Source organism: Ranitomeya imitator, chromosome 2 (genome assembly GCF_032444005.1).
Source record: "Ranitomeya imitator isolate aRanImi1 chromosome 2, aRanImi1.pri, whole genome shotgun sequence".
Lineage (NCBI taxonomy): Eukaryota > Metazoa > Chordata > Amphibia > Anura > Dendrobatidae > Ranitomeya > Ranitomeya imitator.
This window is the reverse complement of record NC_091283.1, coordinates 269688241-269713792: the sequence shown is the minus strand read 5'-3', so window position 1 is coordinate 269713792 and position 25552 is coordinate 269688241. Positions and strand designations below refer to the sequence as shown.

General features: G+C 47.9%; 1 protein-coding gene across 1 annotated transcript in view; it reads left to right on the top strand.

The window, feature by feature from the left end:
- PITPNC1 (phosphatidylinositol transfer protein cytoplasmic 1) overlaps positions 1-21019 on the top strand; it is a 98899-nt gene extending 77880 nt beyond the window's left edge. Inside the window, exons 7-10 of the mRNA XM_069749172.1 lie at positions 13368-13523; positions 13603-13666; positions 17150-17268; positions 20880-21019. Of these exons, the coding sequence (XP_069605273.1) occupies positions 13368-13523; positions 13603-13666; positions 17150-17268; positions 20880-20885 (345 nt within the window). The 3' untranslated portion in view covers positions 20886-21019. The remainder of the gene's footprint in view (positions 1-13367; positions 13524-13602; positions 13667-17149; positions 17269-20879) is intronic.
- Positions 21020-25552: the final 4533 nt, after the last annotated feature.

Genomic DNA, 25552 nt, shown 5'->3' with positions numbered 1-25552 from the left:
GTAGTTTACATTAATGGGGTTCTTGGTTAAAACAAGTTATCACCGATCCATGGGCTCCACAGGATAGGTGATCGCTTAGATCCCACTATTAGAAACTGGCACCAATCGGAAGAATGGGGAAGTTTTATCCCTGACAGGACACTTTTATCACTATTTTAAAATGCAGTGGCAGGTGGGATGTCTGATTGCAGCTCCATTCATTCTCTTTGGGGCTTCCAGAAAAAAACAAGTGCAGCCACTGAGGGAATGAATGGATCAGTGATCTAATTGGACATGCCACTCCAGTCTAATGGGGATAAAAAGTTCCACATTTTACTGAATGGGTCCAAGCAGTCAGACCCCCACCAATCAATACGTTATCACTTATCCTGTGGAGAGGTGATTACTTTTTTCCACAGGAAACCCCCTGTAAGTGCATCTCCACTGCTGTGTACAAAGCATTAAAACTCTAATGGAAATAAAGAATCTTCTCCTAATTAATATCAGAGAGAACAAATGACCACCATGCACAACACAATCCACTATACCAAGACCAATATTACCACATACAGGAAAAAATACCACCACACCATGACCAGACCACATAGTGACCGAATAATACTACATACAAGGGACAAATACCTCCACACCATGAACAGATCACATATTACCACCACACAGTGACCGTATAATATGACATATTAGGGCAGCACGGTTCAGAGGTTAGCACTGCAGCCTTGCAGCGCTGGGATCCTGGGTTCAAATCCCACCAAGGACATCTGCAATGAGTTTGTATGTTCTCCCCGTGTTTGCGTGGGTTTCCTCTGGGTACTCTGGTTTCCTCCCACATTTACAAAGGCATACTGCTAGGGAATCTAGATTGTGAGCCCCATCGGGGACAGTGGCAATAATGTCTGTAAAGTGCTGTGAAATTAATAGCGCTATATAAATGACTAAAAATAAATAAAAATAAATATTACCAGCATATAGGGACCACATGATACCACATACAAGGAGAAATACTGCCACGCCGTGACCAGACCACAAATTACCAACACATAGTGCCCGAATACTACAATATTGATTATGAATACAAACCACAATACTAACAACACTGTTATTACCACCAGTGACAATGTACACAGTACCTCTGTATATAGTGTCAGTGTACAGGTAATACAGTGATCACCAGTGACATTATACACAGGAGCTCTGTATATATTGTATAGTGTACGGAAGTTGGGAGAAAAGGGATCCTGCTAGTCCCTGAGCCTATTGTCATGATCCCAATGGCAGGGGATCACAAAAGGACAAGCACAAAAAACAAAACAAGCTCTAGGGTGATGGAAACTGAGCTGACCGCGATCCTGAACCTCAACACACAACTAGCTGTAGCCGGGGAACGTGCCTACGATGATTCTAGACGTCTTGCGCCAGCCGAAGAACTAACTTTCCCTATTAGAAGAAACACAGACCTCTCTTGCCTCCAGAGAAACACCCCACAGAAATAGCAGCCCCCCACATGTAATGACGGTGAAATGAGAGGAAAGCACATACGTAGTTATGAAAACAGATTCAGCAAAATGAGGCCCGCTAAAGCTAGATAGCAGAGGATACAAAAGTGAACTGCGCGGTCAGCGAAAAACCCTACAAAAAACCATCCTGAAATTACTTGAACTCATGTTCCAACTCATGGAACATGAGGAGTAATATCAGCCCACTAGAGCAACCAGCAAAAAGGAATCACATATCTGCAAGCTGGACTAAGACAAAAATTAAGCAAAACGTGGAACAGGAAAATCAAAAACTTAGCTTGTCCTGAAGAATACAGAAGCGGGAAGCAGAGGTAACAAGACACACTGATTACATTGATAGCCGGCGAGGAAATGACAAGAAAGCCAGGTTAAATAGGAAACTCCCATATCCTGATAGAACAGGTGGACACCAGAGACCGCAGAGAACACAAGTCACCCAGTACCATCTGTAACCACCAGAGGGAGCCCAAAAACAGAATCCACAACAGTACCCCCCCCTTGAGGAGGGGTCACCGAACCCTCACGAGAACCACCAGGGCGACCAGGATGAGCCCTATGAAATGCACGGACCAAATCAGCAGCATGAACATCAGAGGCAACCACCCAAGAATTATCCTCCTGACCATAACCCTTCCACTTGACCAAATATTGGAGTTTCCTTCTGGAAACACGAGAATCCAAGATCTTCTCCACAACATACTCCAATTCTCCCTCCACCAGCACCGGAGCAGGAGGCTCAAGCGAAGGAACAACAGGTACCTCATACTTCCGCAACAACGACCGATGGAACACATTATGAATAGCAAACGATGCCGGGAGATCCAAACGAAACGACACAGGGTTAAGAATTTCCAAGATCCTATAGGGACCGATGAACCGAGGCTTGAACTTAGGAGAAGAGACCTTCATAGGAACAAAACGAGAAGACAACCACACCAAGTCCCCAACACGAAGTCGAGGACCCACGCGGCGACAGCGATTAGCAAACTGCTGAGCCCTCTCCTGGGACAACTTCAAATTGTCCACCACATGACTCCAAATCTGATGCAACCTATCCACCACCATGTCCACTCCAGGACAATCAGAAGGCTCCACCTGACCAGAGGAAAAACGAGGATGAAACCCCGAATTACAAAAGAAAGGAGAAACCAAGGTAGCAGAACTAGCCCGATTATTAAGGGCAAATTCGGCAAGCGGCAAAAAGGTAACCCAGTCATCTTGATCAGCAGAAACAAAACACCTTAAATAAGTTTCCAAGGTCTGATTAGTTCGTTCCGTCTGGCCATTCGTCTGAGGATGGAATGCAGACGAAAAGGACAAATCAATGCCCATCTTAGCACAGAACGTCCGCCAAAATCTAGACACAAACTGGGATCCCCTGTCAGAAACGATGTTCTCCGGAATCCCATGCAAACGAACCACGTTCTGAAAAAACAGAGGGACCAACTCAGAGGAGGAAGGCAACTTAGGCAAGGGTACCAGATGAACCATCTTAGAAAAGCGGTCACACACAACCCAGATGACGGACATTTTTTGAGAGACAGGGAGATCCGAAATAAAGTCCATGGAAATGTGCGTCCAAGGCCTCTTCGGGATAGGCAAAGGTGACAACAATCCACTGGCCCGAGAACAGCAAGGCTTAGCCCGAGCGCAAACTTCACAAGACTGCACAAAAGAACGCACATCCCTCGACAAGGAAGGCCACCAAAAAGACCTGGCCACCAAGTCTCTAGTACCAAATATTCCAGGATGACCTGCCAACGCAGAAGAATGGACCTCGGAGATGACTCTACTGGTCCAATTATCCGGAACAAACAGTCTTTCAGGCGGACAACGATCAGGTTTATCCGCCTGAAACTCCTGCAAAGCACGTCGCAAGTCTGGGGAGACAGCCGACAAAATCACCCCATCCCTAAGGATACCAGTGGGCTCAGAATTTCCAGGGGAGTCAGGCACAAAACTCCTAGAAAGAGCATCCGCCTTCACATTCTTTGAACCTGGCAGGTATGAAACCACAAAATCGAAACGGGAGAAAAACAGTGACCAACGAGCCTGTCTAGGATTCAGACGCTTGGCAGACTCAAGGTAAATCAGATTTTTGTGATCAGTCAAGACCACCACACGATGTCTAGCACCCTCAAGCCAATGACGCCACTCCTCAAATGCCCACTTCATGGCCAAAAGCTCCCGATTACCAACATCATAATTCCGCTCAGTGGGCGAAAACTTTCTAGAAAAGAACGCACATGGCTTCATCACTGAGCAATCGGGGCTTCTCTGTGACAAAACCGCCCCCGCTCCAATCTCGGAAGCATCAACCTCAACCTGAAAAGGAAGCGAAACATCTGGCTGACGCAACACAGGAGCAGAAGAAAACCGGCGCTTAAGTTCCTGAAAGGCCTCCACAGCCGCAGGAGACCAATCAGCAACATCAGCACCCTTCTTAGTCAAATCCGTCAAAGGCTTAACAACACTAGGAAAATTAGTTATGAAACGACGATAAAAATTAGCAAAGCCCAAGAACTTCTGTAGACTCTTAAGAGATGTAGGCTGCGTCCAGTCACAAATAGCCTGAACCTTGACGGGATCCATCTCAATAGTAGAAGGGGAAAAAATATACCCCAAAAAAGAAATCTTCTGGACTCCAAAGAGACACTTTGAACCTTTTACAAACAAAGAATTGGCCCGCAGGACCTGAAACACCTTCCTGACCTGCTGAACATGGGACTCCCAGTCATCCGAAAAAACCAAACCATCATCCAAATACACAATCATAAATTTATCCAGATATTCACGGAAAATATCGTGCATAAAGGACTGGAAGACAGAAGGAGCATTAGAAAGTCCAAAAGGCATCACCAAATACTCAAAATGGCCCTCAGGCGTATTAAATGCGGTTTTCCAACTCATCACCCTGCTTTATCCGCACAAGATTATACGCACCCCGAAGATCAATCTTAGTGAACCATTTAGCCCCCTTAATGCGAGCGAACAAATCAGTCAACAATGGCAAAGGATACTGATATTTAACTGTAATCTTATTCAAAAGACGGTAATCTATACAAGGCCTCAAGGAACCATCTTTTTTGGCCACAAAAAAAAAACCTGCTCCCAAAGGGGACGAAGATGGACGGATATGTCCCTTTTCCAAGGACTCCTTAACATAATCCCGCATAGCAGTATGCTCTGGCACTGACAGATTGAACAAACGACCTTTAGGAAATTTACTGCCAGGAATCAAATCTATAGCACAATCGCAATCCCTGTGAGGAGGAAGCGAATTGAGCTTAGGCTCCTCAAAAACATCCCGATAATCAGACAAAAATACCGGAACCTCAGAAGGAGTAGATGAAGCGATAGAAATCGGAGGTGCATCATCATGAACCCCCTGACATCCCCAGCTTAACACAGACATCGTTTTCCAGTCCAAGACTGGGTTATGAGTTTGTAACCATGGCAGACCAAGCACTAAGACATCATGTAAATTATACAGTACCAGGAAGCGAATCACCTCCTGATGAACGGGAGTCATACGCATGGTCACTTGTGTCCAGTACTGAGGTTTATTCATAGCCAAAGGTGTAGAGTCAATTCCTTTCAAAGGAATAGGGACTTCCAGAGGCTCCAGACTAAACCCACAGCGGTTGGCAAATGACCAATCCATAAGACTCAGGGCAGCGCCTGAATCCACATAGGCATCGACGGAAATGGCTGATAATGAACAAATCAGAGTCACAGACAGAATGAACTTAGACTGTAAAGTACTAATGGCAACAGACTTATCAACCTTTTTTGTGCGTTTAGAGCATGCTGATATAACATGAGCTGAATCACCACAATAAAAACACAACCCATTTTTCCGCCTATAGTTTTGCCGTTCACTTCTGGACTGAATTCTATCACATTGCATTGTCTCAGGTGCCTGTTCAGAAGACACCGCCAAATGGTGCACAGGTTTGCGCTCCCGTAAACGCCGATCAATCTGAATAGCCATAGTCATAGACTCATTCAGACCTGTAGGCGCAGGGAACCCCACCATGACATCCTTAATGGCCTCAGAAAGGCCATCTCTGAATCTTGCAGCCAGGGCGCACTCATTCCACTGAGTAAGCACCGACCATTTCCGAAATTTCTGACAATATATTTCTGCTTCATCTTGCCCCTGAGAGAGAGCCAATAAAGCTTTTTCAGCCTGAATCTCTAGGTTAGGTTCCTCATAGAGCAAACCCAATGCCAGAAAAAACGCATCCACATTGAGCAACGCAGGATCCCCTGGTGCCAATGCAAATGCCCAATTCTGAGGGTCACCCCGCAGGAAAGATATAACAATCTTGACTTGCTGAGCAGGGTCTCCAGAAGAGCGAGATTTCAAAGAAAGAAACAACTTGCAATTGTTCCTAAAATTCAGAAAACTAGATCTATCTCCAGAAAAAAACTCTGGGATAGGAATTCTAGGTTCAGACATAGGAGCATGTACAACAAAATCTTGTATATTTTGAACCTTAGCAGCAAGATTATTCAGGCTGGAAGCCAAACTCTGGACGTCCATGATAAACAGCTGAGGTCAGAGCCATTCAAGGATTAAGAGGAGGTAAGACGCAGCCAGGCTGCAATTAAGGCTATGCAGCAAACTCTGAGGGGGGAAAAAAAAAAAAAAAAAAACTTCCTCAGACTACTTTTCCTCCTACTTCAGCCAATACGATTACCACTTTTTGGCCGGCTATACTGTCATGATCCCAATGGCAGGGGATCACAAAAGGACAAGCACAAAAAACAAAACAAGCTCTAGGGTGATGGAAACTGAGCTGACCGCGATCCTGAACCTCAACACACAACTAGCTGTAGCCGGGGAACGTGCTTACGATGATTCTAGATGTCTCGCGTCAGCCGAAGAACTAACTTTCCCTATTAGAAGAAACACAGACCTCTCTTGCCTCCAGAGAAACACCCCACAGAAATAGCAGCCCCCCACATGTAATGACGGTGAAATGAGAGGAAAGCACATACGTAGTTATGAAAACAGATTCAGCAAAATGAGGCCCGCTAAAGCTAGATAGCAGAGGATACAAAAGTGAACTGCGCGGTCAGCGAAAAACCCTACAAAAAACCATCCTGAAATTACTTGAACTCATGTTCCAACTCATGGAACATGAGGAGTAATATCAGCCCACTAGAGCAACCAGCAAAAAGGAATCACATATCTGCAAGCTGGACTAAGACAAAAATTAAGCAAAACGTGGAACAGGAAAATCAAAAACTTAGCTTGTCCTGAAGAATACAGAAGCGGGAAGCAGAGGTAACAAGACACACTGATTACATTGATAGCCGGTGAGGAAATGACAAGAAAGCCAGGTTAAATAGGAAACTCCCATATCCTGATAGAACAGGTGGACACCAGAGACCGCAGAGAACACAAGTCACCCAGTACCATCTGTAACCACCAGAGGGAGCCCAAAAACAGAATCCACAACAGCCTATCAAGGAAGATGTGCCTGTAGTACTGGGAATGAACATCCTACGTGAACTCGATCAGATTATGTTTACCAAATGGGGACCTGGCTTTTGGAAGAAGGCTACTACACATATGCCTACTCAAGAAGCTCTTCAACGACTAATCCGCGTCTGTGGGACGCAGAAGAGTGTGCCATCTTATCAGACGGTAGGGGTCATCCGGGCTCCTGGTAAAGAACCTGTAATCCTACCTCCCGAGCGAGAAACTATAGTATACCTTCCAGTGGGGACTCACCGCAACCTTGATGGGTTGGAAGTGGTTGTTCAGCCTGTGGTAGGCAGAGGAGTGGACCAAGAAGTCATGACAGCTCGTACGATAGCTGTGGTCCAGCGAGGACATATCCCCATAAGAGCTTTGAATGTGGGCCCCAGGGAGGTCACCTTGCCACAAGGGACAGATCTTGCCCTGGTGTACCTACATAAGGGTAAAGTGGTGAGTCAGAAGGAGATGTCTTTATCACCGAAAGAAGGTGTGGGGTGAACCCTAGCAGTTGCTGCGGGGGACGAAGAGACGCCATCCCCGGAGTGGAGTGGATGGGTCATCCTTGATCAAATGGACGTGGGTGTGAAGGCTCTGGGCCCTGAGCGTGTGCAAGCAATAGAAACTATGCTGTGGTAAAATCAGGCCGCATTAGCCCATCACACCGAAGATTTTGGCTGTACTGAAGCCATCATACATGAGATACCGACTGGGGAAGCTCATCCAATTCGAGAACGATACCGGCAGATCCCGCCCAAGATGTATCAAGAGGTGAAAACATTACTGAGGCAAATGTTGGATTCAGGAGTGGTGCGGAGTAGTCAGAGCCCTTGGGCAGCTCCGGTGGTGCTCATCAAGAAAAAGGATGGGACCATCCGGTTCTGGGTAGATTATAGGAAACTCAATGCCTTCACTGTTTGAGACTCGTATCCGTTGCCCCGCATCTAGGAATCCTTGACAGCGTTGGGGAAAGCCAAGTACTTCTCCACCTAGCAAGTGGATACTGGCAAGTAGCCGTGGCAGAAAAAGACAAAGAGAAAACCGCCTTCATCTTCCCTATGGGGCTGTTTGAGTTTAACCGGATGCCCTTTGGGCTCTCCAATGCTCCAGGCACATTTCAACGGCTGATGGAAAAATGTTTGGGAGACTTAAATTTTGAGGCTACCCTGATCTATCTGGATGACATCATTGTGTTTTCGGCCTCATTCGAAGAACACCTTGCCCGGCTTGGACAGGTACTCGGAAGACTGTGGGCTCATAACCTGAAGGTGAAGCCAAAGAAGTGCCACCTCTTCAAGAGAGAGATTGAGTACCTGGGCAACATAGTGTCACAAGATGGAGTTCTACCCTCGCCAGAAAAAGTAGCTGCTATCCAGAAGTGGCCAGTCCCTCGAACAGTGAGAGAACTCCAGGCCTTCCTGGGACTCGCTGGGTACTACCTGAGGGGGACCGCTGGAGTGCCAAAGACCCAGCACATCCCCTGGGCACAGGGATAAGACGAGGCCTTCCAGAATGCCCTTACTTCAGCCCCGATTCCCCCCCAGCTCCTCCACACAGTATTAAGCCCCGGGCCCCGCACAGTATTTCCCCCCCCAGCTCCTACACGCAGTATGTATTGCAGTATTATGCCCCCACACAGTATTATGCCCCCCTCCCCCTGCACAGTATTATGCCCACCCCGCACAGTATTATGCCCCTCCCCCCCGCTCCTTCATAAATTATTATGGGCCCCAGTCAGACATAAAGAAGAAAAAATCCTCACCTCTCCCGTTCCCACCACAGGTCCGCTGCACTCAGCGTCTCTCCGGCTCTGCAACGCTCAGGACAGAGAGGCTGAGCGCGCAGTGATGATGTCATCGAACCCTCTGCCCTGAGACGTCGCAGAGTCAGAGGGCGCTGAAGACACTGCAGCTGCCGCAGGAACCAGGAGAGGTGAGTATTAGAAGGGGGGCCCGATGCCAGCGCTGGCACCGGGGGGGGGGGGGGGGGCCCTGGTAGTGGCAGCAGTCGGCGCTGCCCGCAGATTTAAATGGCTTGCGTCTCCTTTTTTTTTTTCTTCTTCCTCCTCCTCCTCCTCCCTGGGTCGGGGCCCACCATGCATTTCACTGGTATCCCGGTGGGCCAGTCCAACCCTGGGGACACAGGCAGGACATCAGGACACAGGCAGGACATCGGGACACAGGCAGGACACCTTGGACAGACATCAGACGATGGCAGGAGTCATCACGGGTTGATGCAGTCCAGGGTCATCTGGCACGGGCTTACTAGAATGGCCTCTCTCTCAGGCTTCAGGCGTAGCACAGCTTCAGCAGGAGAACATCAGACACCGATCCCAGAAGGACGTTGTCACAGGGTTGACCTCAGTCCATCAGGACAAAAACAGGACATCAGGTCATAGACAGGACATCAGGACACAGGCAGGACATCAGGAACATAACACAAAGGACACAGTGCAGACAGGATCAGGTACTGGATATGCAGCCTCCAGGATAGGCGGATCTGGGTACTCTGCCCCCAGAACAGGTGGACAAAACAAGATACTAACCGATCTGGGTACTCTGCCCCCAGAACAGGCGGACAAAACAAGATACTAACAGATCTGGGTATTCTGCCCCCAGAGAAGGCGGGATCTGGGTACTCTGCCCCCAGAACAGGCGGACAAAACAAGATACATATGGATCTGGGTATTCTGCCCCCAGAGAAGGCAGGATCTGGGTACTCTGCCCCCAGAACAGGCGGACAAAACAAGATACATACGGATCTGGGTATTCTGCCCCCAGAGAAGGCGGGATCTGAGTACTCTGCCCCCAGAACAGGCGGACAAAACAAGATACATACGGATCTGGGTATTCTGCCCCCAGAGAAGGCGGGATCTGGGTACTCTGCCCCCAGAACAGGTGGACAAAACAAGATACTAACGGATCTGGGTATTCTGCCCCCAGAGAAGGTGGGATCTGGGTACTCTACCCCCAGAACAGGCGGACAAAACAAGATACATACGGATCTGGGTATTCTGCCCCCAGAGAAGGTGGGATCTGGGTATTCTGCCCCCAGAACAGGTGGACAAAATAAGGTACTAACGGATCTGGGTATTCTGCCCCCAGAGAAGGTGGGATCTGGGTACTCTGCCCCCAGAACAGGTGGACAAAACAAGATACTAGCGGATCTGGGTATTCTGCCCCCAGAGAAGGTGGGATCTGGGTACTCTGCCCCCAGAACAGGCAGACAAAACAAGATACTAACGGATCTGGGTACTCTGCCCCCAGAACAGGCGGACAAAACAAGATACTAATGGATCTGGGTATTCTGCTCCCAGAGCAGGCGGGATCTGAGTACTCTGCCCCCAGAACAGGCGGACAAAACAAGATACTAACGGATCTGGGTATTCTGCCCCCAGAGAAGGTGGGATCTGGGTACTCTGCCCCCAGAACAGGCGGACAAAACAACATACATACGGATCTGGGTATTCTGCCCCCAGAGAAGGCGAGATCTGAGTACTCTGCTCCCAGAACAGGCGGACAAAACAAGATACAAACGGATCTGGGTATTCTGCCCTCAGAGCAGGCGGTAGACAGGTATCAGCTCTCCCAGAACAGACTGCAGACAGAACGGGAGCTGCATACCTAACTCACTAGGCAAGACACAGAAACAGAATGCAATGCTCTGGCCACGCCCAGTAGCAAAGAGGAAGTTTATATAGGAGTTTATATAGACTGTGGAAGCAACTCAGGTGCACACTCAAACCCTGATAAAAGCAGGGTAGGTGTGGCCGTGCGCACCCTAAGCACAAACAGAAACCACTACAGCACAGATAGCACAGGAACTGTGGCTTAGGGCCCCTGGCAGCGACTGCTAGCCTGGACACACGTGGAAAGTCATGCACCAGCTGCAGAGGACCTCGCAAGCCGTGGCTAGCTTCCAAGCGGCAGACAGGGACCGCACATGCGAGTGGCCATGCAGCAGAGCAAAGACATCACAGCACATGTACAGCTACGCAGTGGTGGCAGGGAACTGAGCAGCGTCCATACAGGTAGCAGACAACAGTATCCCTGCACATTAGGGGGAGGGGAGCAAGGGTTAAAAGCAGAGACATGCAAAAGTAACGCCGAAGAAACTAGGTATAAACCCAAAGACACAAAAGAGCACCGAGAAGTCAAAAATACTTTGTTGTAAAACAAATCACAGTAATAAGCAAGTGCTAGTCAAAAGATGACCTCACTCTGCTCTTTTGTGTCTTCAAGTTTCTTGGTGGTGTGAACAGGTTCCTACAGACTTGTTCAATGTGCAAGTAGCCCATGTGTTTCTGGTTCTATAATTGTTCTCTTGTTTCTACAAGACTGGGGAGTCCACCACTCCTCTATGGGCCATTTGCATAGACGCTGTTCCATCCAGCATGTCCACATGGATATTCCCTATCTGAACCCTGCTTATACAGGTACTATACAGATGATCAGGTTTTTAAATACATCAGATAGGGATTATATACATTAGGTAGGACTGCTCTATATGGGTATACCTTGGCGATTGGTGGAGCAGCTTAGTATACTTTTTTTGCAAAAAAACGTATCAACTAAATACCCTGTTTTTTTCCATCATTTGACTAGCACTTGCTTATTACTGTGATTTTTTTTTTACAACAGAGTATTTTTGACCTCACTGTGCTCTTTTGTGTCTTCAAGTTTCTTGGTGGTGTGAACAGGTTCCTACGGACTTGTTCAATGTTCAAGTAGCCCATGTGTTTCTGTTCTAGGTATAAACCCAGCGGCGTTACACACAGTTAGGGTACTCTGGATGGTTAGGGTTCCAGGGACATTTTGAGGTCCCGATTCCTTATCAAAGACTGAGTATGAGGAACCAGAGATACAAACAAGGGGGAGTATCCAGAAAAGAGGGGGAGGGGCATGAGATATAAACAAGAGTCAGGAGCCAAAAAAGAGGCAGAGGAGCCAGATATATAAACAAAAGGGAGGAGCCAGAGCAGGAAACTAGTATGAGGAGCCTAAGATACAAACCAGGGGAAGGATCCAGAAAAGAGGAGGAGGAGCTGGGGATATAAACAAGGAGAGGAGCCAGAAAAGAGGGTGAGCGGTGGGAGGTACAAACAATGAGGAGGAGTCAGAGCAGGTAACAAATGTGAGGAGCTGAAAATATAAACAAAAGGGGGAAAGGAGCCAGAAAAGAATAGGGCCAGTGATACAAACAATGGTAACGAGCCAGAAAAGAAGGGAGCCGGATATACAAACAAGAGGGTGGAACAAGAAAAGAGCGGATGGAGCATGAGCCAGAAAAAAGGGTGAGGAGAAGGGGTTTCAAACAAGGAGGAGGAGCTGGAGATACAAACAAGGGGGAGGAGACAGAAAAAGTGGGTGTGAAGACTAGGTACAAATGACGAGGAAGAATTCACAGCCAGAGACGACATAAAAAAGACAAATCCAGAAATCAGGAGGAGGAGCTGGAGATACAAACAAGGGGGAGGAAAGGGGGTGAGGAGCCAGAGGTACAAATAAGGGGAAGGAGCCAGAAAAGGAGGGATGGTGAACGGTCAGAGATTGTTCCTTCTCTGGCTCCTCCCCCTTGTTTGTGAGTGTGAGGTGCTAGAAGATATAAACAAGGGGAGGGGCCATAATTAAATGGGAAGGGCCAGATACAAAGAAGGGGAGGGGTCAGCACAGGAAACGGGGGGAGTCGCTGGAGTTCAAAACTAAGGGGATGGGGCCAGAGCAGGAAACGAGTGTGAGGAGCTAGCAATTAGGGTGAGGAGCTTAATCTAACAATGAGGGTGGGGAGCTACCAATGCAGGGAAGGAGCTAACAATGCAGAGGAGGAGCTAGCAATGCAGGGGAGGAGCTAACAATACAGGGGAGGAGCTAACAATGCAGAGGAGAAGCTAGCAATGCAGGGGAGGAGCTAACAATGCAGAGGAGGAGCTAGCAATACAGGGGAAGGTGAAGATGAAAAAAAACCAGATACTTTTGTGAAGTAATGAGAGCGGCGTTTACATCTCTGGGGAGCGCAGCATTATATCTCCGGATTGGCAGCAATCACGGCCACCACAATGTCTTATTCTTCTAAATCACCATCTGACAACTGACACGAGGATTGTTCCGGAATAAGGCAAATTAAGAAGCTTCTCGACGTGCACTGCCAGGACTGAGGCCGCCGATAATCCAGCAACATCTAGAAATCAGTGATATTCTAGTCACATCCAAAGCTGCATATAGAATCAGGTATAATCAGATCTACACACAGAAACCACTACTCATCGATCACTGCTGACAACCAGCCTGTATTCGTGTGTGAGAAGTTGTCAGCTCCTCCCCCAGCTGGTGACATCACACAGTTTTTATTTTTTCTTGTTTCAGGACCCCAGATCCTTCAAATCTGAAAAGACAGGACGGGGGCTTCTCCGGGACGGTTGGAGGGAGTCGCAGCAGCCCATCATGTGCTCGTATAAGTTGGTTGCGGTGAAGTTTGAAGTTTGGGGGCTGCAGACACGGGTGGAGCAGTTTGTGCACAAGGTGAGTGTGGTCGTCCTGGGGGCGTGAATCTTCATGCAATGGCTCCTTCCAGTGGAATGACAAATCCTCTTCTATGCAGGTGGTGAGAGATGTCTTACTCATCGGACACCGGCAAGCCTTCGCCTGGGTGGATGAGTGGTACGGTAAGTAATCAGTGTGGTTCATACATGGTTAAATCAAAGAAAATAATAGGTGAACTGCAAATAGGAGGGATAGGATAATGGGTTCAGGTGCTGAGACAGAAAGTAAAGACTGATCCTATATTACTATAAATGAGAATAGACTTTTATATTTTATATAATTTCCAGATCGAGCATCACTAGGCCTGACTGAGGGACCCATCGCGGTCCCTGTCACTCCTATCTGCGACTGTTCATAGAGGACTTGTGGCTTTGATAACCCGACTGTTTAAGTGTAAAATGGTTTTATTCACTATAACAACTCCATGGGTTGTGCACTTCCTCTGTTATTCCTCCTGGAAATGTATGAATAAATCGACAGCTGGGTGTTATCAGCTGTGGGTTGTGTCCCTACATAATGTGACACTGTCCAATTAGATGGTACAGGAAAAATGTGAAAGGATAATGTGAATGGCAACATCTCAGCAGCTATATTTCCAGGAAGACAAACTGCAGACAGTTCTCAACAAGATACTCCGGAATGACTAGATTGTTTGGGATCCGAGTATTTACTGGAATGGCCGTGTCAGGGGAGCAGACATCTGCTTGGAGGAACCATGATTGGGCGCTGAGGATTTTATAGATTATGGACTGTTGCCCTCTAGTGGTGATTGCTGGAGCAGCGGTTCTAAAATATTGTCGCCTTAAAGGGGAGCTCCACGGCTCAGTCTGATATATCAGACAGACATTTTTTAATATTATTAACTCTTTGCTTCCCAGCATCGGTGTCATCTCCTCTGTTTCTTGCCTTCTATGATGCTGTAGGGATGGGTGGGGTTTGGATGGAGGCGTAATCCACAGTGCATGAGATATACTGAACTGCACATTCACTTACAAGCCGTCCTATGTGATGATATATTGTACACCAGGCTATACATGGACTCCTCGCAGGATCGATTATTAATGTCTGCTCAATAGGCTATCTCTACAGAGAGCACTGGGTATATTCTGCCTGTGCTTAATGTTTTGTCACTCAACCCCTGTATAAGCCCCCCGGAAACAGAGCAGTTTGCTTAGTCAACCCCAGTATAAGCCCTCCGAAAACAGAGCAGGATACTCAATCAATCCCTGCACAACAATCCATCTATATATCCAAAACAGCCACTGCCAATAAGCTATTTGACAGAAATTTCTAATTAATCCAGTGACTGATTCCACAGATCAGGTGTCGCCAATTCATCTATTTTAGTGCAACATAACAGACATAACCAATCAGCCATGTCCGTGGTTGGATCATGTAGCTCTGGTACAGCCATATGTTCCTATTAGTCCTGTCCAATCAGAAAGATCAGGCATGACTAATCCATCTAAATGCCCTAGCCATACAGAACCTTCATGACCAATCAATGATTGGACCAAGTCCAACCAGAAGGACCAGGCAAGGTTAATCAATCCATCTATATACCATAGTCATAGAAAGCAGGCAATAAACTAGCTGAGCTATGCACACATTGATCAGGCACGACCAATCAATTCCTATCCTGAGCATACCGAGCAGGCACGACTAATCTATCCCTATCCTGACCATACAAAGCAAGTACGGCCAATCAATCCCTATCTTGACCATCCAGAGCAGGCATGGCCAATCAATCCCTATCCTGACCATACCGAGGAGGCACAATTAATCTATCCCTATATCCTGACCATACCGAGCAGACACAACTAGTCTATCCCTATCCTGACCATACCGAGCAGGCATAACTAATCTATCCCTAACCCGACCATACCGAGCAGGCACAACTAATCTATCCCTATCCTGACCATACATACCGAGCAGGCACAACTAATCTATCCCTATATCCTGACTATACCGAGCAGGCACGGGCAATCTATAATAATAATAATTTTTATTTATATAGCGCCAACATATTCCGCAGCGCTTTACAAATTATAGAGGGGACTTGTACAGACAATAGACATTGCAGCTTAACAGAATCTATCCCTATATCCTGACTGTCACGGATCCCTTCTCTGTGGTGCCACTTTAATCGTCAGGTGCCTGCTCTCACACGTGACTTGGGGTTATGCCTGCAAGGGTTAATCTATCTCCCCACTCTCAGTCCAGCATTCAACCTCTGTCCTATGCTGTAATGGGAGCATAAATCACACACCGACCCAGGCCACACACCCGCTCATACGCGCTGCCACCACTCGTCGAATACACGGGCGATGAGTCCCGGAACTAACAATACTAATAAAAATATGTCTATCACTCATAAGGCTCACACACCTTTAGGCTATGGATTCTTTAGAGCATTCAAGGTTCAACTTGTTAAAGTTTTATACTTTAATAGCAAAAAGTTCAATGCTTACAATAAGAAAAAGGTATAAAAATATGATACTAAAAAGACATACAACTTATGCAAAACAGTGTCAAAGTAAACAGGAGAAAACTTGCAGAAATGATCTAACTGGTAGTTTGCTTTCTGCTCCCTGAGGGGGGGAGTGAATGGAGTTGGTGGAACACATCAGCTTCTCAGGCTGCCCTCACATGTGAACACAATTCTCTGTCTGCAGCCTAAATTTATAACTTTGGTCTGAGGTCAGGTTTCTAGACTGGCCTTCCAGGTTAATATCATAATTGCGGTCTGTTTGATTGGGCACGGCCGCTCTACTAATGAATATATATTATTTTCCTCTGGAGACACTTGTGACCAGGTTCCCAGGAATTCATCACCACAGGCTGCAATTTAGCATCTCCCCTCCAAAACCTCAGAGGTGCCAAATGTTGCTTTTCTTCTCGGCCCTAGCTAGACCCCCTGGTGAGATATGGAGACAGAATTTCTACTAGTCCCAAGGAAGTACCTATTAACACCTAGGTGCGACTTGCCTTCAGGACAGATGTTACATTATCACTAGTCACACATATAACCCTAGACATATGTCCCTACACACATATAGATATATATATATTTCACCACACTGACCATACTGAGCAGGCACGGCCAATCTATCCCTATCCTGACCATACCGAGCAGGCATGACTAATCTATCCCTATCCTGACCATACCGAGCAGGCATGGCTAATCTATCCTGCTTGGAACCTTCATGATGTCGCTCGTCTCTAGTGTATCTCCAGGTTCTAGTCTTCAGGTGGGAGAAAGCTTGTAATAATTTAGTATTTTCTTCCTGTTTCTTTCCCTCCAGGTAAGTAGAAATCTCCAGAACTTTCCTTCTTTCCGTTGCGATCTCTTGAATCCTTTTTCTAAGAGATCCCTGGCTGCCATCTTCCCCTGAACCTCTCCTGCTCCTCTTGCATCACCGCCGCCTAATCCTCTTCTGATTCACACTAACTTTATGAGACACACTCTCAATAAAGCTAGCGGCGTCCAGATCCCGCCCTCTGCTCGCCCGCCCTCTGCTCGCCCGCCCGCACGCCTATCCTTCACCGACTCTTCTGCTCCCTGTCCTCCGATCACCACATCTGTCACTTTGGACTCTTTGCAGATATGACGTTGGAGGACGTCCGACATTTCGAGAAAAATATGCAATTCAAAACGAACATAAAAGTGTGCAGCCAGCCCGCGCCGGCACCAGACGAGATAGGCAGCGCCGCCCGGGAAAGTGTAGGTGCCGGTCTGTTACTATCACACCCGAAATAGGGTCACCAGTGGTAATGGAGGGAAAAGGGCTCGCTGGTGATGAGGAGCACTGCCACCTACTACAGCCCCAGCCCCTCATCTACTGCTGCTGACAACCAGCTGTACACCATGTGCGAGAGGTTGTCAGCCCCACCCCCTGGTGATGACATCACTCGTATGACATGTGATCAGACATCAACCCGCCCCCTGGTGATGACATCACCCGTATGACATGTGATCAGACATCAGCCCGCCCCCTGGTGGTGACATCATTCGTATGACATGTGATCAGACATCAGCCCGCCCCCTGGTGATGACATCACTCATATAATGATGTGATCAGACATCATCCTGCCCCCTGGTGATGACATCACTCATAATGATGTGATCAGACATCAGCCCACCCCCTGGTGATGACATCACTCATATAATGATGTCATCAGATATCATCCCGCCCCCTGGTGATGACATCACTCATAATGACATGTGATCAGACATCAGCCCACCCCCTGGTGATGACATCACTCATAATGATGTGATCAGACATCAGCCCACCCCCTGCTGGTGACATCACTCCTCATATAATGACATGTGATCAGACATCAGCCCACCCCTGGTGATGACATCACTCATATAATGATGCGATCAGACATCAGCCCACCCCCTGGTGATGACATCACTCATATAATGATGTGATCAGACATCAGCCCACCCCCTGGTGATGACCTCACTCATATAATGATGTGATCAGACATCAGCCCACCCCCTGGTGATGACATCACTCATATAATGATGTGATCAGACATCAGCCCACCCCCTGGTGATGACCTCACTCATATAATGATGTGATCAGACATCAGCCCACCCCCTGCTGGTGACATCACTCATATAATGACATGTGATCAGACATCAGCCCACCCCTGGTGATGACAGGACCACGGTGAGTCATTGGACGTGGTATATCTCGATTTTTCCAAAGCGTTTGATACCGTGCCGCACAAGAGGTTGGTACACAAAATGAGAATGCTTGGTCTGGGGGAAAATGTGTGTAAATGGGTTAGTAACTGGCTTAGTGATAGAAAGCAGAGGGTGGTTATAAATGGTATAGTCTCTAACTGGGTCGCTGTGACCAGTGGGGTACCGCAGGGGTCAGTATTGGGACCTGTTCTCTTCAACATATTCATTAATGATCTGGTAGAAGGTTTACACAGTAAAATATCGATATTTGCAGATGATACAAAACTATGTAAAGCAGTTAATACAAGAGAAGATAGTATTCTGCTACAGATGGATCTGGATAAGTTGGAAACTTGGGCTGAAAGGTGGCAGATGAGGTTTAACAATGATAAATGTAAGGTTATACACATGGGAAGAGGGAATCAATATCACCATTACACACTGAACGGGAAACCACTGGGTAAATCTGACAGGGAGAAGGACTTGGGGATCCTAGTTAATGATAAACTTACCTGGAGCAGCCAGTGCCAGGCAGCAGCTGCCAAGGCAAACAGGATCATGGGGTGCATTAAAAGAGGTCTGGATACACATGATGAGAGCATTATACTGCCTCTGTACAAATCCCTAGTTAGACCGCACATGGAGTACTGTGTCCAGTTTTGGGCACCGGTGCTCAGGAAGGATATAATGGAACTAGAGAGAGTACAAAGGAGGGCAACAAAATTAATAAAGGGGATGGGAGAACTACAATACCCAGATAGATTAGCGAAATTAGGATTATTTAGTCTAGAAAAAAGACGACTGAGGGGCGATCTAATAACCATGTATAAGTATATAAGGGGACAATACAAATATCTCGCTGAGGATCTGTTTATACCAAGGAAGGTGACGGGCACAAGGGGGCATTCTTTGCGTCTGGAGGAGAGAAGGTTTTTCCACCAACATAGAAGAGGATTCTTTACTGTTAGGGCAGTGAGAATCTGGAATTGCTTGCCTGAGGAGGTGGTGATGGCGAACTCAGTCGAGGGGTTCAAGAGAGGCCTGGATGTCTTCCTGGAGCAGAACAATATTGTATCATACAATTATTAGGTTCTGTAGAAGGACGTAGATCTGGGTATTTATTATGATGGAATATAGGCTGAACTGGATGGACAAATGTCTTTTTTCGGCCTTACTAACTATGTTACTATGTTACTATGTTACTATGACATCACTCATATAATGATGTGATCAGACATCAGCCCGCCCCCTGGTGATGACATCACTCATATAATGACATGTGATCAGACATCAGCCCGCCCCTGGTGATGACCTCACTCATATAATGATGTGATCAGACATCAGCCCACCCCCTGGTGATGACATCACTCGTATGACGTGATCAGACATCAGCCCCGCCCCCTGGTGATGACATCACTCATATAATGATGTGATCAGACATCAGCCCCGCCCCCTGGTGATGACATCACTCATAATGACATGTGATCAGACATCAGCCCACCCCCTGGTGATGACCTCACTCATAATGATGTGATCAGACATCAGCCCACCCCCTGGTGATGACATCACTCATATAATGCATGTAAAGTAAGCTGCGGAGACACCATCACGTGTTTCTCAACGCAAGCAATGAATAGCCAGGCCTTTCCCCGGGAAGGAACAACCACGGGAAGGGCAGCATCCAATAAAGGAAAACATCCAATAAAGGAAAACCACCTATGCCAAGCATGGTATCCATCCACAGACAGCTGTACGGGGTTTTTGCCCCTCATCAGTGTGGAGTAGGAAACTGGCTATTAGGAGCAGTGCCTAGTAAAATGCTGTGAAGGTACAGATGAATGACCTCGGGGAGACCAAAACATCCAACACCGCGGAGACACCATCACGTGTTTCTCAACGCAGTGATCCAGAACACTGCCCCCATCCCTTATGGGAAATATGCAAATGCATGTAAAGTAAGCTGCGGAGACACCATCACGTGTTTCTCAACGCAAGCAATAAATAGCCAGGCCTTTCCCCGGGAAGGAACAAGGTCATTCATCTGGTGGTTTTCCTTTATTGGATGTTTTCCTTTATTGGATGCTGCCCTTCCCGTGGTTGTTCCTTCCCGGTGAAAGACCTGGTTATTCATTGCTTGCGTTGAGAAACACGTGATGGTGTCTCCGCGGTGTTGGATGTTTTGGTCTCCCCGAGGTCATTTATCTGTACCTTCACATCACTCATATGACATGTGATCAGACATCAGCCCGCCCCTGGTGATGACCTCACTCATATAATGATGTGATCAGACATCAGCCCACCCCCTGGTGATGACATCACTCGTATGACATGATCAGACATCAGCTCCGCCCCCTGGTGATGACATCACTCGTATGACGTGATCAGACATCAGCCCCGCCCCCTGGTGATGACATCACTCATAATGATGTGATCAGACATCATCCCGCCCCCTGGTGATGCTTCTTGGATAAAACCTTGCCAGAGAATACAGTGGCTGCCCGTCATCGGTGACGTGGTGATATAAGTGGTCAGTGCTGATGACATCACACAGCCAGGTGGAGCGATCTGATAGTGCGATGTCATCAGATGATGTCACAGGTGTCGCTTTGCCCTGAAACTCCTTTCCTTGTCTTTTGCAGACATGACGATGGATGAAGTGCGGGAGTACGAGCGGACGATTCAGGAAGCCACCAACAGGAAAATTGGGATCTTCCCGCCAGCCATATCAATCACTGACATTGCGCTGCCTTCCTGCTCCCGTAGCGGCCCCTCCAGTGCACCTTCCACCCCTCTGACCACCGAGGCTCCAGAATTTCTGACCGTTCCCAAAGACCGACCTCGGAAGAAATCCGCCCCGGAAACATTAACGCTGCCGGACCCCGCCCTTAGCGCACAAAGCATGTTTAAGAGTAACAAGTCCGCTCATCCCGAGTAACTGGTCCGAATCCCCATCCAAAAAGGGGGCGTAGAAATCCTAAAAGGAGGAGCGAGGAAGCCCCGGCGCGTTCCACAGCCATGTCCTCCTCTGGCCGGGGCGCTCCTTCCCGCTGCTCCCCCCTTCATTTATCCCGTTGCTTGTTCTTCGACATTCGGTCTGACCATTCGCATATTGTATTCTTCTAGAACAAAGAACATTTTTTTTTTCTTATGGGAACTCCAGACTGAACGCTTTAACCCCTCGATAGACAGGGAGTATAAAGTGGCTGACGCGTTTCGCTCAGCCCCGAATCTGCTTCTCAGTGCAGAGCTGCGTACGCACTACGGAGAGACCATCTGCATGTATCAATCTTTACTAACGGTTATGACAGGAGCAGACAGAGCTTGAAGGGAGCCCCAGTGACAGATATAGGGGCCCATTACTAAACATGGGGGATGGAAAAGTGGTTCCCCCATTGGCCATCAGCATCCATAGAATGCGGGCGGATGGTTGTCTCCTGTCGCTCAAAGGTTGCAATTTATGAGCCATGTTGTTTGCCGGTGCTACTTCTGCCGAACATAGAGGAAGTTGTAGTTTAGTTCGGAGACGGTTAGTTAGTAATATTTAGCTACCACTTTGATTGCTGGAAGTCTTTATCTTCTTATTCCTGGAAATAGAACAGTTAAATGGCGCTCCTCGAGGGTGTAGCTTTCACTCCTTGGGGGTGGGGCTTTAACTTTTTTGGGTCAAAGCTTTGACTACTTGGATGTAAGGTTTTCACTTCTCATGGTGATGTATTTTACTCCTTGGGAGTGGGGCTTTCACTCTTCAGGTGAGAGGTTTCACTCCTCATGGGTGTGGTTTTCTTGTGGGTGGGGGCTTTCTCTCTTTTGTGTCGGAGCGTTGACTACTCATGTGCAAAGCATTCACTTCATCATGGAGTGTCTTTCACTCCTTGGGTGTGGGGCTTTCACTTCTCATGTGGGTGTCTTTTACTCCTTGGGCGTGGGGCTTTCACTCCTCTGGTTAGAGAGGCTTTCCGTGTCCTTCACTCCTTGAGGGTAGGGCTTTCACTCCTCATGGGTGTGGTTTTCTTCTCCTTGGAGGGTGGGTCTTTCACTCTTTTGGGTCAAAGGTTTGACTATTCAGCTGTAAGATTTTCACTTCTCATGGGGGGTGTCTTTTACTCCTTGAGCGTGGGCTTTCACTCTTCAGGTGAGCGGCTTTCTTTGTCCTTTACTCCTTGGGGGTGGGGCTTTCACTCCTCATGGGTGTGTTTTTCTTCTCCTTGGAGGGTGGGGCTTTAACTCTTTTGGGTAAAAGCTTTGACTATCCAGGTGTAAGATGTTCACTTCTCATGGGGGTGGTGTATTGTACTCCTTTGGTGTGGGGCTTTCACTCCTCAGGTGAGAGGCTTTCCATGTCCTTTACTCTTTGAGGGTGGGGCTTTCACTCAGGTGAGAGGTTTCACTCCTCATGGGTGTGGTTTTCTTTTCTTTGGAGGGTGGGACTTTCATTCCTTTGGGTCAGAGCTTTGACTCCTCATGTGCGAAGCATTCACTTCCTCATGGGGTGTCTTTTACTGCCTGGGGGTGGGGCTTTCACTCTTTTGGTCAGAGCTTTGACACTTCAGGTGAGAGGCTTTCACTTCCTCGTGAGGTGTTTTTCACTACTTCAGGGTGGGGCTTTCACTCCTCATGGGTGTGTTTTTATTCTCCTGGGGGTAGTGCTTTCACTTCCTCATGGGCTGTCGTATACTGCCTGGGGGTGGTGCTTTCACTTCCTCATGGGGTGTCTTGTACTGCCTGGGGGTGGTGCTTTCACTTCCTCATCGGCTGTCGTGTACTGCCTGGGGGTGGTGCTTTCACTTCCTCATGGGGTGTCTTGTACTGCCTGGGGGTGGTGCTTTCACTTCCTCATGGGGTGTCGTGTACTGCCTGGGGGTGGTGCTTTCACTTCCTCATGGGGTGTCGTGTACTGCCTGGGGGTGGTGCTTTCACTTCCTCATGGGATGTCTTTAACTCCTTGGGGGTGGTGCTTTCATTTCTCACGTGGGAGGCTTTCACTCCTCATGGGTGTGTTTTTATTCTCCTGGGGGTTGGGCTTTCACTCCTGTAGTCAGAGCTTTGACACATCAGGTGAGAGGCTTTCACTTCCTCATGGGGTGTCTTTAACTCCTTGGGGGTGGGGCTTTCATTTCTCACGTGGGAGTCTTTCACTCCTCATGGGTGTGTTTTTATTCTCCTGGGGGTGGGGCTTTCACTCCTGTAGTCAGAGCTTTGACACCTCAGGTGAGAGGCTTTCACTTCCTCTTGGGTGTGTCTTTCACTCCTTGGGGTTGGGGCTTTCACTCCTCATGGGTGTGTTTTTATTCTCCTGGGGGTGGGGCTTTCACTCCTGTAGTCAGAGCTTTGACACATCAGGTGCGAGGCTTTCCCTTCCTCTTGGGTGTGTCTTTCACTCCTTGGGGGTGGGGCTTTATTTCCTCAAGGGGAGTGCCTTTCTGCTTGGTTGCATGTTAGACATTATAATTGTATTCTAGATTAACGGGTACGTGCATCCTCCATACAGATGTAGCATGAAGACACCTTGCTGGGCTCAGGACAGCAAGGAAACCACAGATGTCAATAAGGAGCCATGTGTACATAGTCATCACAAGTCTCTCACTTTAGATCAGACGATCGGGGTCTTTTTATTTCTTCACATCTTAGTTCTGCTTTTTTCTCGTATTTTGTGTCTTAGAACAAGAGGGCGGCACATATTATAATTAGACGTCTAGTAAGGGCGCTTATACTTTTTGGCATTTGGCCATTTTTTTTTATATATTTCTCTGTTTTCAATGTTTTTCTAATATCATTATTTGCGTATTTCTTGTGTTTTTGCATCGTATTTACACTCGTTGTTATATGGTGGCCGAGTATATCGCCGTCCGCTAATTAGGTTGTTCATTTTGGGACCTGGACGGAACAGATTTGGCTCCAGAATAGTTTTTGTAAAGGAAAGAAAAATGATCTGATGCAGTGGAAAAATCGGCGAGACAATCAGAAGAACTGATCCGCCATGGCTAATCGGCCCCACAATTTATGTAAAAAAAAAATTCCTAAAGCTTTCAGATATAGCGGCGCCGTTAACGGTTAAGGATATGTTGTATCCACAGCTGCCCTGGGACATATTTCGGAAGATGGCTCTCCAGATAATGATTTGACGTTGTCAAGTAGCCACCATCTTTGGGATATGTCCTATTGACTGAGAAAACGGGAGATTTTTGGAATGTTGTACAGAATTTTTGTAAATGTTTTTGGAAAAAAAATGAAATAAAAAAAAAAAAAAACATGGAGAGAGATCTCCTGATAGTTTTCCGTCCTGGAAGGCATGAGGTCACTTTATTACGGATGCACCTTCTTCTGGCCATGGGTCTCGTGCTGGAGGTTAGTGACCTCCAGCATCGACCTAAAGGAGTCTTCAGCCTGGACCCAAGGGAGTCTCAAACCTCCACCAAAGGGGGTCTCAATCCTCCACCCAAGGGGCTGTCCAGCCTCCACCCTATTGGGTCTCAATCCTCCACCCAATTGGGTCTCCATACTCCACCCAAGGGGGTCTCCGGCCGGCGGCCTCCACCCAATTGGGTCTCAATCCTCCACCCAATTGGGTCTCCATACTCCACCCAAGGGGGTCTCCGGCCTCCACCCAATTGGGTCTTCATCCTCCACTCAAGGGGGTCTCCACCCTCCACCCAATTGGGTCTCCAGCTTCCACTCAAAGGGGTCTCCATCCTCCACTCAAGGGGGTCTCCATCCTCCACCCAAGGGGCTCTCCATCCTCCACCCAATTGGGTCTCCATCCTCCACTCAAATGGGTCTCCTGCCTCCACCCAAGGGGGTCTCCATCCTCCACCCAATTGGTTCTCCAGCCTCCACTCAAATGGGTCTCCGTCCTCCACTCAAGGGGGTCTCCACCCTCCAACCAAGGGGGTCTCCAGCCTCCACCCAATTGGGTCTCCATCCTCCACTCAAGGGGGTCTCCATCCTCCAACCAAGGGGCTCTCCAGCCTCCACCCAATTGGGTCTCAATCCTCCACCCAATTGGGTCTCCTTCCTCCACCCAAGGGGTCTCCGGCCTCCACCCAATTGGGTCTCCATCCTCCACTCAAGGGGGTCTCCATCCTCCAACCAAGGGGCTCTCCAGCCTCCACCAATTGGTTCTCCATCCTCCACCCAAGGGGGTCTTCCGCCTCCACCCTAGGGGGTCTTCGACCTCCACCTAAAGGCTTCAGAACACCTTTCTAATGTCTAGTCTGAAGACATTGGTAGATGGCTGCTCAATGCCAGTAAGGTAGCAGTAAAGAAGTTAGCCATGAGCTGGAGGCAACAGATTTAGCCAAGGCTTCGTCCTGCC